The sequence below is a fragment of the Nestor notabilis genome, unplaced genomic scaffold, assembly GCF_000696875.1.
Source record: "Nestor notabilis isolate BGI_N333 unplaced genomic scaffold, ASM69687v1 scaffold2474, whole genome shotgun sequence".
Lineage (NCBI taxonomy): Eukaryota > Metazoa > Chordata > Aves > Psittaciformes > Psittacidae > Nestor > Nestor notabilis.
This window is the reverse complement of record NW_009924977.1, coordinates 1-19,727: the sequence shown is the minus strand read 5'-3', so window position 1 is coordinate 19,727 and position 19,727 is coordinate 1. Positions and strand designations below refer to the sequence as shown.

General features: G+C 47.0%; 1 protein-coding gene across 1 annotated transcript; it reads right to left on the bottom strand.

The window, feature by feature from the left end:
- Positions 1–11,410: 11,410 nt before the first annotated feature.
- Positions 11,411–19,724, bottom strand: NOA1 (nitric oxide associated 1; the record flags this gene model as incomplete). Its single annotated transcript, XM_010012819.1, has 7 exons — positions 11,411–11,639; positions 12,204–12,321; positions 13,138–13,254; positions 15,162–15,293; positions 17,483–17,679; positions 18,793–18,957; positions 19,643–19,724. Coding segments are annotated over 7 exons (1,017 nt in total), but the record flags the coding sequence as incomplete, so codon positions are not given.
- Positions 19,725–19,727: the final 3 nt, after the last annotated feature.

Below are 19,727 nucleotides of genomic sequence, written 5' to 3'. Positions count from 1 at the left end.
CCCTTTTTATTTTAGTTCTTCTTGATGTGTCTTGATGTTCAAAGTGTTAAACTACTTGATGATTTTTCTACCAGGAAGATAGCTTCTATTACATAAAGAGCACTTTGTAAAAGAAATCAAGGTTGGCTAGTGATGAACATAACTGTTTAAGGTAATTATAATCGTGAACATACATTTCAGATCCCCTAAGCATGAATAGTGAGCCAAAATTTGTGAGTAGTCCTTCCAGCTTTTGATTGAAGAACGTCTGTCTTGATTAATATCTTAATGACTATGATACATAATTGGCTTTGTTGTGGGGGAGCAAGTTGGATATTTTTAATTTCTGATTTTTTTTTTTTAATTGTGCTTTAAGGGCTTAAAATATTGCACATTGTTTTTGATTTTTACCTATGCAGTTTAATCCTTTAGGAATAGCGCTTGTGCAGTACATGTACACTTTATATATGCATGTTTGGTTCTGTTTGTGAAAGTTTTTTTAATTATTATTATTATTATTTGAAAACATTCAGACTCTCTGCTTACCATGGGACAGTTTTCTGTGACGCTCTTTACTGCAGATGTTTCTTGCTTTCATGGGGTGTTGTTAATTGTACATGAAGTTGCTGAAATTTTGAACTGCTTGGCTATATATTTTTGACTGGCTTTAAAATTGTATAGTTCCTGAGCAAAAGGATACCGATGCAATTTCAAAACACTATTTAATAGGATTTATCATAAAAATGCCACTTCTGTTATTTTGAATATTTGGGATTACCAGACAGGAAAATACTCTCTCTCGGTGGGAATGGTCTGTAGATTCTTAAGTCCAAATGATTATGATTTCTTTTCCCCCCCTCTTTTCATTTCTGTGATGGACAGCAGCCAAACTTCATGAGCCTTACAAAAAAAAAAAAATAGACCAGTAGCAGTGAATATGTGTGGTTCATCAAAATCTAACATCTCACACACACAAAACCCCAAATGGAGATAAATCAACTGGTAAGCAGCAAACCTGGCATTAAAAACTGTAGGAATTCCTGCTCCTTATTCATTCAGGTTGCATTTAATAAACTCATCCTGCGTCCATGCAGAGAGAAACATGTAAGTGATCAGATTGTCATCTCAGGGCTACATGTCATACCAGGAGTTTTTAATTCTAAACAGACTTAATTTCTGGCACAGACCAGTACAGAGGAGATTGCTTGCTTGCTGCTTTTAGCCAACCAGTGGCAAAATGTAAACAAAATCCATCCCAGCAGGGGGAAAAGCAAACCCCTCCAGTCGCATCCATGCACCCTTCCCACTGTCATTAGCCACCTTTCCAGTGGGAGCAGTTGGAGGCAGCTTCTCTGGTGGTCAGCTCCAAAGAAGCAGACTGAGAGGCAGGTGTTACTTGGAGAGTGGAGCTGAGGAGCTCAAACAGTATTTGTCAGAGCACTTTATGGCAAATACTCTTGATATAAGCTCTGGAATAAACCCTGTTCTTCGCTGCATGTCCCCACAGCATCCTCCCCTCCACACAAGCCCACTGCCTTGAATGAATAGAGAGCAACAATGCTACATTTCTTCTGCTTGTGGGAGATTGGTAATAGGAGGCCAAAGATTTGAGAGGGAGGACATCCCTTGTGGCAGAAATAAATCATATGATGTATAGTGAGTTTTTGTTTGCTTAGATAGTGTTCAATCCTTACCTTGGCTGCGACAATCATTGTCAACTGAAGATCAAGTTGCAACTCTATTTATGTTAAACATTAAGAAAATAAACCTAGTTGAATTGTTTCCCTAAACAACCAGTTGTAATAGTCTTAGATGTATGGTTTTTTAACTTCATAATAGTATTTCCTTTATATGTAAGTGTTGCCACCATTTGTGAGCGATGTGAGCAGATGCTGGGAATTCCAGTCCTGTGTAGAGGCTTTATAGCTCCTTTCATATCCTTGTGAAGAGCCTTTGCCATCTGGTGAGAGACTTCAAGGACTTCAGCTATGTTCAAATAAACTTGTGGACTGGCCTGATCATTTTTCTGGTTTGTTCTTCAGTGGAAATAATAGTGTTGACTGACTTTAAATCTCTCTCTATGAGATAAAAACGAAGATGTGGTTCTCTGAGACACTGTGCTGCACATTTCTGTGAAGTGGTCATGGTTTCAATGCTTGGTCTGACAAGAACTCTTTGAAGACAACAGTCGGCTCCTGTTCGGCAGCGTTTCTTGCCACAAGATTAGAAACAGAAAATAAATTATTAACATATTAAGAAGAAGAGAAGTTGATTCTTTCTATGTGAGACCCATCAACAGAGTCCTGAAAACCCAGTGTTGGTGCAGAACTGTGTTGGAATTCTCTGCTTGGTTATGACCAAGGTTTGGGAGTATGTTATGGTAAAGCAGCAAGGATGTAATGCGTTTTGTGTACCTAAAATGTTAGACATTGCTAATATTGAGTATTTGAGGGGAGGTGCGGATCACGTAACCCACCACATACGGTGGCCTTACATGCTGTGTCTCCCTTTAAACAATGCCTTTTTTTTTCTTTTTTTTTTTTACTTTTTCAATATTCTTAAATTATTTTGTGTTGGTTTTGCCATTTTTATGTTTCTTGGCAATAATAGCTGAACGAGTGTTCAACCTCCATTAGGTGGTTGGAAAGATGAGCACACTGATACCCCTACACTGCCAGCCCTCAGTGGAGCAACGCGGTGGTTTGGGCTTTTGCTGTATGAATCTGTGCATTCACAGTAACTGCCCTGAGAAATGGTCTCGGAGTGGGTAGCTAGGCATTCGTAATCCGTGGTATTGTAATAGCTATTTCGGGGTTTTGATGATCTAGGCTGGAACTTAGCTATTTAAAGAAGTGTTTAACAACTGACAGGCCAGTTAAGATCTGGTAATGTCATTGATTTCAACAGATTTAATTGATTTCAAACAAATTAATGGATTTCAACAGATTTAATTGATCTCAACAGATTTAATGTAGTTGAAAGGTATTAAATCAAGTTCAAGAGTTTTCTTGAATGTCAGTTGTGTAGATACGTGGCGTGCATACAATATTAACAGAATCCAAATAGCTAATGGAATTGTTTTATGATTTGTTTTATGTGTACATATCTTTTTCCCCTCTAAAATTACACTAGCTAACAAACTTTTGTAAGCTGGCATGGAAACATGTTTATGATGTTTAGTTGCACCATGTTTGATGCTTTTACAGTGCAATACTTGTATACTCTGAATTAAACCAAAGGTAATTTTTTTTCATGCTCTCTCTACTGTAGTGCATGACAGTCTTTTCTACGTTTGTAATAGATGTAAAACAAGCCAGATCATACATCCTGTTTTTACTTAAAACATGTATAAGAAGTCTTTTGTTCAAAATGTAGTATAAAGTTAAACTAAATTGCATTATATTAACCCTTTACAAGTGTATTTTCCTAAGCATAGTTCTGATTAAATAAACTTTATTAAGGAACTTGCAGCTTCTATCTCTCACTTATTAATGGCTATAAAAGCCATTTGTAACTAAAGGCAGGAGCAGTGCAAGCATTGATGGAGCTCTGCCAGAGCTCAAGCCAGCACGGTCTGGGGAAGCCAGTACAGAGGTGGGTTCTCTGTACAGTCTTAGAATCATCTAAAGACCATCCAGTTCCAACCCCCCTCACACAGGCAGGGACACCTTCCACTAGACCAGGTTGCTCCAAGCCCCATCCAGCCTGGCCTTGAACACTGCCAGGGATGGGGCAGCCACAGCCTCTCTGGGCAACCTCTGCCAGCGCCTCAACGCCCTCACAGGGAAGAACAAATCTCTCGTCTGTGCGTTTAAAGCCGTTGTCCTGTCACTACATGCCCTTGTAAAAAGTCCCTCTCCAGATTTCTTGGCCCTTTAGTAAACCTGAGCTGGATTAGCTCATGATGCTACCCTGCCTTCTAGGGCTTGGTCCTTCTTACCACCTACTGACACAGAACAATTCCTATTTGCCAAGGGATCAAGGCAAACAACATTTGATGAACTTGCAGGGATAGTTGTATATGCCGCTGCTGCAGCTTTGAACAATTTGGGATGCTCCTAGAAGTGTAAGAAATAAGCTTTTGTCTTTGATTAAATGTGTTCTCATAAGCAGTGCAGCCTCCACCCAGTCATCATAGTCTGTCAATGGGAATTTGGGTTTCTGAGCCAATGCAATTAGTAGTCCAAGAGCAGGATGCACCACTACCATGGGACATAGACTTGGGGGGCTGCAGAGCGACAGGGCTGTCATCACCTGGGTAAGGAGCAGGTTTGGGGCTGCTCCCCTTGAAGTCTTGTAGACGTCATGTATGCAGTTCATGGTATAGCCAGTGTAGGGCAAAGAACAGCAGTGCTACCCAAGCCTGCCCACAGGCTGCCAGGGAGATGCTCTGAGAGTGTGGCATAAAGATGGCAGGGTCTGGGTGCTCGTGTGCCTCTGCCTGTGCTGTGTGAGTTAATGATTTCACACTGGATCAATGGAGGAGGCCCTGCCCTTTGTACCCCCAGCTAGTGCTGTCCCCCATCCTGGGAAGGTGTTCTGGGGACAAGCTACCTGAAATGAGAGAACACCAAGTGGGTTAGCAACCCAAGAAACCATTTTCCCTTAAGCCTGCAGTCAGGTCACACTTACCTCTGACTAGGTCCTTGCACCCTGGCAAAAAAAACTTTATTCCTGATAGAAAACCATGATAAAACCTGCTGGGCTGAAAGCATGTTTAGGAGGTGCTTTGTGCCAGGTCGTTTCTTTACAGAACCAGGTAGCCGAGCACAAGCACACAGTCCAGTGGTACCTTGCAGGCCAGTGTGAACTCCTGCCCAAACACTGAGATGCCCCGAAGGTGAGTTCGCTGAAGTGGGAGATGGCTTAGCTTCCCGCTGGCTTGCATGGGGACAGGCCTCATGCCATGAATTAAGACTTATGTCTTAATTTAGCTGTCTCGTTCAGGCTTTAGTCATGCTCTCAAGGAGCTGAAATGCTGTGTAGGTGCCCGGGTTTGGTTCGGTGGTTGGTTTTTGTTTGTTTTCAAAGCTTAGCCATGCTGACAAAAGTGGCTTTACCTTGTATGTGCACAGTATAACCTACACATAGGAAAAGGTCATTCTAGAAGGGTAAAACCCTTCCCTTGGCCAGGTTGTATTTAAAGCTTGGTAAATTGAGCTCCCCACATCTCCTTTGCTGGAAGCACCAGACCTGCAGCAATGCAGTGTCATGGCAGTGCTCTGACACCCTTGGGCTCAAGCCAGATGGCACAACCTGTCCCTTGCCCATGGGTCAGACAGAGGAGCTGTTCTTGGTCTCCTTCAGGCCCCTGTAGGTCAGAGCACTCCGACTGCTGCCATCTGAGACAGGGCAGGAGGAGAGGGGACAACTGAGGTTCATATCTGGGTTTGTTTCCGTCACAGACAGACGAAGGAGAGTGGGAAGACGGTGACTGGTCGCTTGGTGGGGATGCCAGGGACAGGGACATCGGCAGTGCCCTGGGTGGTTGCAAAGCTGCAGGACCACCTCTGAGTGCTGCCTTCACCAGGGACGCGGGTGGTGAAAATGCCAAGGGGTTCCTGGAGATCTCAGGAGCACATGCTTGTAGCATACACACATCTGCAGCGCTGCATACATGCACCCCATGCTCGCAGCGTAGCACACGCTCCCCAGCTAACACGTGGGCAGCACAGCACGCATTTCCCAGCCCCCTGATCTGGCCTGGCTGTTTGCACTCTGTTCAGCACCCCTGAGCCCCGCAATCGTGGAATAAAACCAAAAAGAAGGCTGAGCCCCTTTCCCATCGCTGTGCGGAGGGTCCTGGTTTTAATAAGGGGCTCATATGCTACTCCAGCCCTTCCAAAAAGTACTAAGCCCCGGTCCTGCTCAGAGCTGGCCAGAGTAAACCTGATGGTCTGAGGGCTTTTTTTCCTTTCTCTTCTTGATTCAGTGCTGCCTGGTGGGGCTGGACGGGGGACCTGAGGTGCAGAATAATTCACAGATGTGGCCACAGGAACACCATGGCACCCAGTGTGTGACATGGGAAATTACCACCAGCTCATCCTCAACAGCAGTTGGTCAGGAATTCCCCCTGGTGCGTCAGGTTGCTGCTGGCTGACCTGCAGAGATACAGCCCTCCTCTGCCACTGGAGGAACGACCAGGATGGGGCAACGTGCTGCAAGGGCATGGACCCACCATCAAGACATGTTGGGCAACCCCAGTGGTTCAGTAGGGACAGTTGCTGGTGAAGGGAGTTTATGGGCAATTGCAAGCTGTGAATCGCAGGAAAATCAGTGGGAAGCAGATGCTTGAACCTTCCGGTCCATAAGGTTCCCTGCCCAATGCACCTCTCTGCACATTAGAGTCTATTTTGGGAGCGTTAACAGTAGTTGCATGGGACTCGTTCTGCTCTTGCCATGAAAAGCAGTGGCCATGTTCCTGGGCTGGGAGTCTGCTGCCGTGAGCAGCTCTGACAGGGAATAGCCACCGGGCAGGAAAAGGAAGCCGCTCTGTGAGCTGGCACCACATGGGATGTGTGCCAAAACAAACCAACCCACGGGCTCCAGCCGCCGCAGCGTGTCCCTGATGCCATCCCACATGCACACTGCCCTGCTCCAGCCTAGCACTGGGCTCTGCCGGGACATCAAGGAGTACCTGCATCCAGGTACACCGACACCCCGGGGCGCTGCAGCCTCCCCCCAGGCTCAAAGGCAACTCCAGCCAGCCCTAGCTGTCCTACACCCAACCCTGCCCCTCTGCAGGGCTGTACCAAAGCCATGAGCTGTGTTTTTGTGCGCGTGGTTCTGCTGAATACGCTCCTGGAGCAGCTGTAAGTAACTGCACCCTGCCAGTGCACACCGAGACGCCCAAAACGCGCAGGCCTTCCCAGGGGGCTGGACCTTCCCAGCCATCTCCTTATGCCTCAGTTTGCACAGCCTCAAACCACCTTTGCTTTCGGCTCCTGTGCTGAGGTGAAGTTGGCTGTTGTCCACAGGCACGGTAACAGCTGCCTTACCTTTCAGGCTGTCTGGCATAAACCAGACATGAACCCTCCCTTTGAGAAGTGTTTCTGAGCAGGTCTTCAGCTCCGGTGTAATTCGGCCCTGGTTGCTCATAAAAGGCACGTCTGTGCTTTCATTGGGGAACTAATTGCTTCCACATTACAATGTCCCGCTTGCTGATGTTTAGCATCTGTCAGGAGCAGACGTTTTCGTCCCCAGCTGGGGGTCCCATGGCACAGCACAGCCTCTGCAAAGGCCCTACACCACCGGCGCAGCACCAGCCCCTGCACTGCCCCCGCGCACCTCTTTCACCTCTGGTTTGGACACAGAAGAACAGTGGGCATAGAAGGCATGCATGCACATCCCTTCTTTTGTCCTTTTTGTCCACCTCCAGCACCTCATAGGCCCATGTGCAGCCCATCTGTCCTTGTAGAAAGGCTTCCCCCAAACCAGGGGACCTGCTCCACCGAGCACTTGCCTTGGCTGCAGTTCCTCACATCCAGCCCTTGGGCTGAGGACCACCGCTGTAACACAGGCACGTCTTTCTGCACGCAGAGCTGTTTGCCTTTCATGCTTCGTGTTTCCCAGACATACAGCAGCAGAGGAATGTTACAGGGAACGCCTGGTTTGGATTTGTCAAGCTGGTTTGAACAGACCGCAGCCAGACCCTTTTCCTGCCTCCCAGTTTAGCTTTTTCCAGGCCTGCTTTCCTAGGACTGCTCCACATAACCCCTGCTGAAGAGGAGGTACAAGCTTCTCCTTCACATTGATTTATCCACCTCCCCATTAAATCGTGCTACCAGCATGAGACTGGTTCTCCTCAAGGAACAAAACATCATTATATCTGTGTGGCAGAGTGAGTAAAACCATCTGTGGCTAGCTGGTCTGTGGCTAGCTCTGTCTGGGAATGACATTTTAGGCGGCAAGATGGGGCTGGTGACGGGTTTCGCAGGCTGGCACTGTTGAGATGTCTAAAGATAGCTGCAGTGCAGGCTGGTGAAGAGGCATTTTTAATCATCCTCCAAACTAAAACATGGACCTGCTCAAGCAAGTCCAGAGGGCCACAAAGATGATCTGCGGCTGTAAAGACAGGCTGAGAGAGTTGGGATTGTCCAGCCTGAGGAAGAGAAGGCACCAGGGAGCCCTTAGAGCAGCTTCCAGTACGTAAAGGGGGCCTACAAGAATGCTGGAGAGGGACTTTTTAGAAGGGCATGTAGTGACAGCACGATGGCTTTAAACTGACAGGCAGGAGATTTAAATTAGATTCTAGGAAGCAGCTCTTCCCTGTGAGGGTGGTGAGACCCCGGCACAGGGTGCCCAGAGAAGCTGTGGCTGCCCCATCCCTGGCAGTGTTCAAGGCCAGGTTGGACACAGGGGCTTGGAGCAACCTGCTCTAGAGGAAGGTGTCCCTGCCCATGGCAGGGGAGTTGGAACTGGATGAGCTTTAAGGTCCCTTCCAACCCAGTCTATGATTCTGTGATCTGCAATTCTATGTTAGAGCAATTCTATGTTAGAGCCTGCCCAGGCTGCACACTCACAAAGGAGCACACGGGCACAATGGTGGGAGAGGGAGCCCAAATAACACCCTGTGGGGCTACTCCCAGGACCATCATCACTGTCTTTAGCCCATCAAAGACCCATTTGCACAGCCTAGACCTGCACAGGGGCACAGGGGCACAAGGGCAGACAGGAACCCAACTGAAGGACTCCTGAAGACTGAATACTCTGAGCACCTTTCAGAGCCATCAGCCCCTCTGACCAGGAGCAATTCCCATAACCACAAGTCTTTGTCTTGGGGGAAATCTCATCAGTGTCTATGAACATCTGAAAGGAGGGTATAGAAGAGGATGGAGCCAGGCTCTTGAAAGTGAGGTGTCCCTGCCCATGGCAGTGGGATTGGAACTAGGTGGTCTTATGGTCCTTTCCTACCCCAACCATTCTATGATTCTATGACAGGACCTGAGGCAATGGGCACAAACTGAAACACTTTTTGACTGTAAGGTTGAGAGCACTGGCACAGGCTGCCAGGGAGGTTCTCTCCATCCTTGGAGACAGTAAAAAACCATTTAGGCACAGTACTGGGCAGGCTGTTCTAGGTGGCCCTGCTTGAGCAGGGCATTGGCCCAGCAGACCTCCAGAGGATCCTTCAACCTCAACCTGTGTATTGTGAAGATCTCTAAAACACCTCTTGAACTAAAGAGGATTGCTGTCTAAGGATGTAGGACACATCATGGAATGCAAGGGAAGAGTAGTTTGAGATTGCACAGGGCTTTTTCAGGGGAGGAATCAAAGGTGGGAAAAGAGAGGATTCAGGTGTTTTGGGGAACAAGTGTAGAAAATAGAGGGTAACAGGATAAAGAGGGCTACTTATGTGTAGTCAGCTAGTTATTACAGTTGTCTGGCCATGCCCTGTATTTGATCAGTACGATTTATCCTGCATCCTTATTAAATTTCACTTTCCTGAGTGAGGGCTCTGTATTCCATGTCCATGTGAGCATATGGGGATGAGAAGGTGTGAGAGACTGAACTGAAATCAGACTCCACCATCCATTGTCTCAAAGATTGCTATGAGAAGCTGAGATGGGATTCCAGCAATCCATTGTCTCAGGGATGGGTGGGAGGAGTTAAGACCGCAATGTCCATCGCCTGGGAGATGGGTGTGAGGAACTGAAATGGGACTCCACTGTCAGTTGAAAGATGGTGAGAGGAGCTGAGATAAGACTCTTCAGCCCATTATCTCGAGGACTGGTGTGAGGAATTGCTGCCCATTATCCCAAGAATTGCTGCAGACTTGCAGTTGAAGAGCTGGCTGCAAGGCCAGCGAAACTGGTCCACCAGGAACGTGTAGTACCTGACATTAAGAACACAAGTACTCCCCCAGCTCATTATAAAAGGGGGAAAAGGTAATTGCCATGAAGGACACCTCTGTGAGAACACCCTCCACAAGGACACCAACCTCTGATGACTGCTGCAGGCTGCTTGGGACACTCTGCTCCCATACCACCTACGGACCCTGGAGGACTCCCACCACCTCCGATACCGACTACAGATCCCTGAGACACCACTGGAGCCACAGTGGTGACTGTCTCTCTCTGCACCCCCAATTCTTGCTTAATTTCTATCTTTTTTTCCCCTGAACTGTCTTATTGCTATCTCTTCTTTTACAATAATTTCCTTTTTTGTAGTAAGTGTCTTTTTGTAATAAAACAACTCATCGATTATGGTACTTGACCTCATTTGCATCTTAATTTCACTCTTGGGATCACAAACAAAACGGGTGTGACACTGGGGTTTCAGGGCAGCAACTGGAGTCAGACCATGTGCCTAACAACAGCCAGTGAAGCTGGAAAAGGGTGAAATGGCCTGGGAGAAAGCAGGTCTGGGGATCTTTAAGGGCCAGCTCAGGGTGGCAGAGCATTTGGTTTGCTCTAGGGGAGCACACGGCTGTGCTGCCAGGAGTGCTGGCCAGCTGCGTGTCTGTAGCAAGACTGTGTACCACGAAGTGGAGTGGGGCTGCAGCCTCAGAGGGTCACATCTCCAGGTACCAGTCCCTGAGAAAATGGTGTCATTTGAGTGTTCAGCCCAGCCAGGGATCCACCACGTGCGTGTGCACGTAACGTGTGCATACAGGCTCTTAATGCTGCCTGTGTTCACATTAAGTGCTGTGTGCCTGTGATGTGCGTGGCAAGCCGCGTACGTACATGGTGCCTATGTGTGCTCTGTGCCTCCTGGGAATTCACTTCAGCCTCACTAATGGCTGCACCTGGCAGGATGGAGCTGCAGCAGCCTCACCTCTCTTTGGTTGTCAGGCCTGGCATGATATACTATCCTCTAACACCAGCCTTCCTGCTGGAGCTGTTGTTAGCAGGATGCTTATGCCCACACAAGAGTGCTCTGTCAGCAATTTGAAAAGGATACAAGGAAGCAAGTGAACTTAAAGTGTTTTATTCTAAACCCTCTGTTTCAGAAACCTTTACACAAGCTACAGAAACCAATCGAAGCAGTGAGTTGCAAAAGTTTCATCTTCAGACCTGCTTTTCATTAATTTACCTTTCCTGTGTCCAAAAGCAGGGTGCTGCACTCCCTCGTTTGCCCCAGATGTTGAAGGACCTGATTGTTGGTTGATGTTCTTGAATTACTATCAGCCACTAGAAGGGTCATACCCACACTCGAGCATTCCCTGCTCCTCCCCACTCCCTCCACCCCTGTCCACTTTGGAAACTCTGGAAGCTCCCAGTGAGAAGCTCTTTCACCTCTCACAGCAAAGTACCAGCCACTCAGCCCATTCAAAGTGGCTGCAGTTCAGCAGCTGGATCAGGTGTGGACTCGTTCAGTTCCACCAGACCTGCTTCCAAAAACATGCCTGTCTGCCTTTAAAAAGGAGTCCAAGCTCTCCCAAATATCAACAAGCAACACAGTTCTCCGCTCTCTCTCTCACAGTCTTCTACCTTGCTCAGGTGACGAGCAATGCTATCTCCTCCCTGTGGTTTTCAGGTTTTCCACCAGAGAGGGAGGCTTTTTGGTCCTATAGGCAGCAGTGCCTGGGATCCGGGATCCTCTGACGGTGCTGATGTACGGCAGAAGGGGAGGCTCCCGCACCACCAGTGTGGTGCCCTGGGGAGTATAGGCTCGGAGCAGCAGTTTCTCTTCGGGGTGAGCTGTCACTGCCACCCAGCCTGCACAGCCAAAAAGAATACTCAGTGAGACAAGTTCTAGGATCAGAAGGAGGGTTCCAACACAAGCTCAGTGCCTCCCATGCTGGCTAAGAACCTTAGCTACCCAGGTGTGACTGCTCTGAGAAACCAAGCTCAAAGGTAATACCAGCCCTTTCCCAATAGGAGGCAGCACCCAAAGCCACATCTTACTCTTCCCCAGACATGCCCCTTTCCTGTGGTGGGAACCACCAACAGCACAATAATGAAGCTTTCCAATCCATGGTCCTTTCCCTCTCACCTGGACAGCCAACAGTGTCACAGCCATTCCTGATGCTGTGGAACTTGTATGGCAGCCAGACATAAAGCATTCCAATGTGGTCATCCTGTACAAGTATGGCTGTCAATCTCCTTTCTTGGAGGTTGCCAAGCCTCAGCTGGACAAAGTCATAGCTGCCCTGATTTTGCATTGGTGACAGTTCTGCTCTGAGCAGGAAATACAGCTTCATCCTTTCACAGGCCTCTTCCCATCAACGTTTCTAGGATGCAGACCCTGCAAAGTGAACTAATGAAGAAATATTAAATTACCTGCAGAAGAAAGCTTGATATCTGCGACTGCCTCAGTGGTACCAATTCCCTTCAGTGTAATGTCCTGAGGGACAAGGGGAGGGAACTCTTTCATTCGCTCTTCCCCACCCATAGGAACCTAAGATCAAATCATGGAGAAAACATTTAACAGTCAACAGGCACTTCACCACTCCTACCTTAAACTGGTGAGCAAGGCACAAGTGGGAATAAAGATAACGGACCACTGTTAGCAAAACAACAGCTGGCTTGAATACCCTACAAGAGTTATTTCAGGTTTACCAAGAACAGAATCAACGTCACACCCAGAGCAACCCAGTGGGAACCCAGAAGTGAGCAAAGATGGAGTGCCCACTGCAGGACCCAGCCTTGATGTGAGTGACAGCACTTGTTCTCAATGTGCACAGGGATGGAGCTGCCAGGACAAGGACAGCTCACCCCATTCCCCCATCCATCTGCAAGTGCTATACAATATGTGGTAATACCAAGGAAAAAGTCACATCACCAAAGATGAAGGCATATGCAGAGGATCCGATGGGGAAAGAAAAAGGTAAATTTTCCAACTGCAATCTGTTCTGAAACCCCAGCCTGAAGTTTGCCATAGAAAATATCCCTGTAGCTGCCTGCACTTTAAGGCTGTTCAAGAAAAGCCAAGTATCAGAGAGCAAAGCACTGCAAATGTTATAAGCCTGAATGCTAGAAGCAGGAGCTCTGCTCAAAATGTATCATCTTGGGTGCTCTCTCCTAACAAAGCTGCAGCCATGCAGTCTGTGCACAACTGCTCCACGCTGCACAACTCCACTCACCCACTGCTGAAGCCCCAAACTCCTGACATAGGCTAGTTTTCCTCAACAGTTGTGCTCCAGGCAGGGCGCTGCACCAGCTGGGACAGCCTGACTAGCTGCAACCAAGAGCCCACCACAGCACCTCCTCTTACCTTTAGTAACTCTTGGCCAGCATGCTTCTTGTAGATGGCATCTGCATTACTCAGGGAAGTAACATGCACTGGCAACAGGTTAGAAGCCACGACAGAAAACCAGGCAGGCTTTTCTCCCTGAAATAAGTAACAAGAGGAGGATGTTACTTATGATAACAGAAAAGCAGCCCTGAATTGCTCTCTCCTGCATATTGAATACCTGTTTGACTGATGTCCCCTCCTTGGCTGAGGGGTCTTTGCCTCTGTCACTGAAGAGCAGCCAGGGTTTATATAAACAGGGGAGCTGAGCTTCTAGGAGAGAAGCACCCACAGGTTCACCATCCTGTCTCAAAGCACACCCAGTACATCCCCTGCCATCGCATCTGCTTAGCTCATCATCCAAGAGATATCTTTGCTCTAGTTTAATTCCCAAGAACAAGCTCAGTGTGCTTATTTAGCATGAGAGGTGAGGGACTTTCCCTGTCTGGTACTGATTCTCCCATCACTTGACATTTCTAACAGGCACCTCCCATTGAAGAATACTTGGTTCCAAGCTGCTCTCAAGCTATGTAGAAATTGAATGTGAGGCAATTTCAGCAGGCATTCTCATAACTTCCGTGTGCAGAGAAAACAAGGTTAGAGAGGGGAGGAACCTCTACAAACACTGCTAGCAGCCTGAAATTAGGAAACCCAAGTGCAGCAATTCTTTCAAGATCTAATCTGATCTGATGCTGGGGTTCCTCTGTTATGATCTGAGCACATCTGCCTTCCTTCTCTGAAGGATGTAGATACACAAGACTGATAGAGCAATGCACTGAGACAGATATGGAAGACCTTTGGGGCCCTAAATGTGCACAGCTCAGCTTGCTAGGAGCACCATTACATGGAAAACAGACTTATAACTTGAAGCCTACCTGCCAGCCCTACTGCACTGGACGTGTCTCCAAACCTGATCTTCTCATCAGGAGATGGTGTGGCACTTCTTTACCCTGACAACACTGGATGGGTTCTACAAAGTCATCCCTCATGACAAACAATGCCCTGGGGCTGCCTGATCCTGCAGAGGGTATTTACTGCCAGCAAAATGTCACCTGCATTGCTGTCCTACTTTGTCAGGTACACACATCCAGGTGCTTTCTTGAATCCCTGATAGCACCCAACCAACATGCCTAGGAAGTTCTTTTCTGAGAGCTCTGCCTAAGACAGTATGAATAAAGACAGTTCTTTTCTCCTGGGTTGCTCTCCTCACAAACAGCACTTTTTCCCTGAGGGAGGCATTCCTCCTCTCTACAGCCAAGCTGTTTTTCAAGATGGGGCTCTGGATTCTCAACTACATTGAAGCTCTCCTGCCATACTGGTACACTACTGATTCTGCCCCTCTGCTCTGGTGAGACCCCACCTGGAGCACTGCATCCAGCTCTGGAGTCCTCAGTACAGAAAAGAAATGAACCTACTGGAGATGGTCCACAGGCGGCCACAAAACATGTTTAGAGGGATGGACACCTCTTCTACAAGGAAAGGCTGAGAGAATTGGGCTTGTTCAGCCTGGAAAAGACTTGGGGAGACTTTATTGTGGCCTTTCTTAAAATGGGCCCTTGAGAAAGATGGAGAGAGACTTTCTAGCAAGGCCTGTCATGATGAGGGGTGATGGTTTTAAACTAAAAGGGGAGATTCAGACTGGACATGAAGAAGGAATTTTCTACAGTGAAGGTGGTAAAGCACTGGCACACAGGTTGTCCAGAGAGGTGGTGGATGTGCCACCCCTGGAGACATTCAAGGCCAGGCTGGAGGTGGTTCCGAGCAACCTAACCTAGTTGAAGATGTCCCTGCTCATTGCAAGGGTGTTGGACCAGATGACCTTTGAAGGACCTTTCCAACCTGAACTGTTCTGTGGTTCTATGACTTTATGTGGTGCTTTTTTAACAGATTTCTCATCTCAAGAGCAGTAAAAAAAGGGTCTGGGAAACCTACTCAGAAAACCTTTTATCCTCTGGTACTGTAATAAGTGATGAAGCAGCAGCTCACAAAATCCTTTCTCCACTTACCTCTAAGTAGTCTACACGTCCCAAGGCTGCTAAAAACAAGACCATTCCTGGCTTGAGAATGAAGGTCCGTGGAACAATGGCAGTTGTGGGCAAAACCAGCTTTACTTCTTTATCTGTCAGGAGATTTAAAACCTGCAAAATAAACCGTACCACTGTAACTCATTCCAGATGTTTCAATGGGGACAATGCAATTAATACTGGCTGATAGAGGAAAAAGATCAGGTAGAGCAGTGTGAAGAACATTTAACAGAACAGTTCAGTTCTGGTCCACACAGTAAGTAGGAAACAGGAGAAGGCAGGGATGTCACCAATCTTCATGGCAATGCAGGGTCCATAACAAATTATTACAGCTGCCAGAAGCCTGCTGACCACAGATCTGGAAATCCTGGGTCTGGTTGGAACAAGCTCACCCAGGATTTACTATGCTTTATAGCATGAGTGGAGCCACGTGGAGAACTGGACACCAACTTTGGCTGCGACATTTGAGTTACTCCACTAAGGCAAAGTGCCAAATCAATACTAGTAGCAAAGCTAGCCTCAAATATTGCACCAAGAGAAAAGTGCTGGATCACACTGTGAAACAACTCCAACTGCAGGATGACCAGCCTGCCACACAGCATGGATCCCTACTCTGAGCACAGTGGAGCAAGCTCTCCTCTCAGTGAGGAATCCCAATGTTTCTGCTGCCTCTCCTCCTCTCCCTTTCCTGGATTAACTGACTCATCTGTTTAGGTGATAACTTGTTTCAGTGCAAGGATGCACCCCAAGGTCTGCTTAAAAGCCAGTGACTTAACTAGCAGTGCTGCAGCACTTTCTACAGAAGCACTGTTCAAACCCAGCTATGAAACAGTGTGCAAGCCTACACATTGACTATGCCTCTTTCCTAAACACAGGGTACTAACAGCAGAAATGCTTCCAATTGTCCCCCCCGCCCCAATGCCACAGTCATGCAAATACAAGTTTGCAACAGTCCAGCTTTGAGGATTAACCAATTCAGCATTAAAAGACTGAACGAACAAGGGTTGTGGTGCAGCCAGAGCCCCTAATGCTCTTCCCAAGTTCAGAAGCAGATAACCTTTAGCTTGAAAGCCAGAAGACTTCAACAACTTCTGAGACGAGGAGGCTTTGCCCTACTAGCTGTGGGTTTTCTGATGTGTTTGACAATGCTTATCCCAAAATTTGAGTTATCAATAATCCTTTTGTAGGTTTCCCAGAAGTCATAAGCCAACAGCCACATTCCTTCCCGCTTCCTCCAAAATAATATTAAAACCCAAAACCTGCTCATAACTAGAAATCTCCCATCTATGTGGCAGATCTTGGCAACCTGCTTGTCCTCCAGTTACATTGAACACTGACTGCAGGAACAAAATCTGATCTGAAACATGGCACGTAGCTCTCCAAAGGCACAGCAAGGATAATCAAAATCAGAAATGGCAGGAAGTATTTCTGGATGCGGGAAAGCCCCTTTGGTTTCCACACTTATTCAACTCTAGAGGAGGGGAAGAACATATCCCATCTCCAGTTACCAAACCAGGTCTCTTAAGATGATGACTGACTTTACACTAGTTATCAGAGAGCAAAGCTCCACAGTAAAGTGGGTTATGATCTGGCAAACACGTCTACCAGACAACCAGCAGTTTTCTAGTATTCATGAAAGCAGCATCTGCACTTGAGCTGTGCCATCTCAGTAGAGTTCTTGCACTTCATTCTCTTCAGAACTTTCCTATTTCCTTGTAGTTCTTAATCTTCCCAAAAAGACGACCTGGAGCTCTGCACAGGTATTGCAGCAAACAGAAATCAGAACAAGGCTTTTTTGGATGTGTGCACTACATCAGCACTGACTTCAGAGCACTGGGGTAGGCCTGATGCACTGGAGCTATTAACAGGAACCCTGCAGATCCTGTTAGCTTCAGGACAATGCTTCCTCAAAGATCTAGTTCAATCACACAACACTGGTTATCCTCCTGAGCTCCACCTTTTTCAGTAGGCTGATAGAGCTAAAGAAGTGCAGACTTCATTGGGTGATACAGGCATAAACCTGCTTACAGCACTATTGCTTACTTCCTGTCATTCAGAAGTTAAGAAAGTTTGATGACACAGTCAAACAGTCCCTTTGCAAAGATCACAGTATACACTACTCAGAAATGCAACACAATGAACCCTCCCCAAGTAAATACAAACCAAATTTTAACACAGTTGTTCAAACCAAAAGAATCCTAACCCCAGGACTGCAGCAGAAGTACTCTCCCACATGCACAACTAAGGCAGAACAGTCCTCCCAAACCCCATCATCCCAAAACAAAGCACTGCAGAGTACCTACACAATTTTCCTTTACAATCCCTGGAGTGTCAAAACACCAGCGAGCATCCTTCACTTCATTGTACGTGAACTCCTCCCTTTTCTCACGCTTCTTAGAAGCAGGTTTAGGATCTTCATCTATGCTGTAGGAGAGCACGTCAGGGTCAAAGCCAATCGCACGGCTAGACTGCTGCTGTCGAAATGTTCTTCCAACTCTTCCTGGATTAAAATGAAAGGTTCCTGGTAATTAATTTATTAACTTGCCTTTCTTTCAATACACCATCTGTCCCTTCCCCTTGCTTAAAAGGGAGGCATGTCAGTAATATGAAGGTGACAAAAGATGCTATGTGGCTATAAATTTGTGCGTTCACAAGCGAAGACGCTCAGAAACCCCTTCTGTAATTCTTGCTTTGCACTCCTCAAGCCCCAGACCTTAGCAAGGACCAGATCACAAGCTCTCCATTCTTTCTGTTTTACAGTAAAGCAGGCTGCCTTCTTTATTTCCTGTGCCTTAGACTGTCAAATACAGAATTATTTGAAAAATCAGAGCTATCTTCTGGCAACCCCCTTCTGGATACATATGAAAATGCTGTACAACCACTGTGACCTGCAGCCAAAGTGAAATTATTTTAAAGTGCAACTTGTTTTCTTCCTTCGGGAATGAACCTGGTTTCTTCCTTCCATGATTCTATGAATGAGAGATGCCTTTAGTGCAGCATCGTTGTAAACTACGAAGTTATGTGAAGTAGGTTAGCACATGCTGATGGCAGGTGCACTGCTCTGCAATGCTACTGTACTGAAACAATAGCTGAAAAATATGTACTTGAAAGAAATACTAATGATTCCTCTTATGAAGGAGCCGGAGCTCTTGGACCAATTACTCAGAGAACAAAAACTGGTCAAAATAACTTGAATGCAGGTTTGGAAAACTTTTAATTGCTACTATATAGCAATACTAGATAGCATGTTCTTCCTGCAACTCCTGTACCAAATAAAGGGCTTATTTCCTAAAAATAAATACATAGTAATGTGTATGCTCCACCCCTGGAAGTGTTCAAAGCCAAGCTGGATGGCCTTAGAACAACCTGGTCTAATGGAAGGTGTCCCTGCCCATGGGAGGGGGATTGGAACTAGATGATCTTTGAGGTCCCTTCCAACTCTAACCATTCTATGATTCTATAATTAAATGAGAATGAGTTCTTTCAGCATGGGAAGAAATCACTTGCCAAAACCAACTGGATTCTACAGCAAGTTAAGGAGTTAACAGTACTCTGTGTAATGAACTATTTTCACTGAGACAGGGGGCAATGCTTTTATTCAGACAATACTCACCCACTAAGTAACCTTGCTTTTTAAGTCTATTAAGGAACTTTTTTTCTTCACTGCTTAGCTCATCTTCTGTTTTTGCTGCCTCCTCTTTCAGCCTCTTCTGCCTTCGGAATATCCTGTCACATGTAGGATTAATAATCGGAAATTTCAACAGATTCAGCGTTGTTCCTGGAAGAAAACCCGAAGGCACGTTTGGGCCTTTGGCTATCAGGCACATTTAAACTCTGAGAAAGAGCATGGAAAAAGTAAATAAAATCAAGACTGCTTCTCAAACTTCTGGGTGAAACCCAGTAACACATAGTTGGAAGTGGAATGACAACTGCTCCACTGTATCAGCTTCCCCAGCCAGGGCAGCAGAAACAAGGCATCCATCTGCTTGAAAGTGCTTTCACCTATGTTTTGATGAAATAGGTCTCAAAGCCAAGTGGTGCCAAGACTGTCTCAGTACACCCCAGGCAAGTCCCACCTCCAGGCAACTTGGTTGTATCTACAGGTGCTCACCAGTCCACCTCCTGGTCTCTCGAGACCAGAGCTCACCCCTAATTGATAGGGAGATGGTAAGGCACAGAGATTGGGTGCTGTCCCCACTGGCAAGGGATCACGCAGGCTGGCTCCAGCTTACCAGCCCCCTTAGTGCTACTCTGTGCGTACCTCCCACCCTTGCTGCCCTGAGGAAGGTGATGAGCCAAAGGGCACCGCAGCACTGGAGCTCACTACCCACAATGGCAATGGTTCAGGGTGACAGGTTCTATGACAGGTCCTCCTGCCCCAGGGATGGCTGAGAGTAGCCCCGATGTAAGCACTCGATACCATGTGTGACCCCCACTGTGACAGGGAGAACAGCAGCCCTGACCTGGCCAGGAGGAGACGGTGGCCCTGTCGATGATGTCGGAAGCACGAGACTTGCAGTAGTCAGAGTGTAGCAGGGTGTTGAAGAG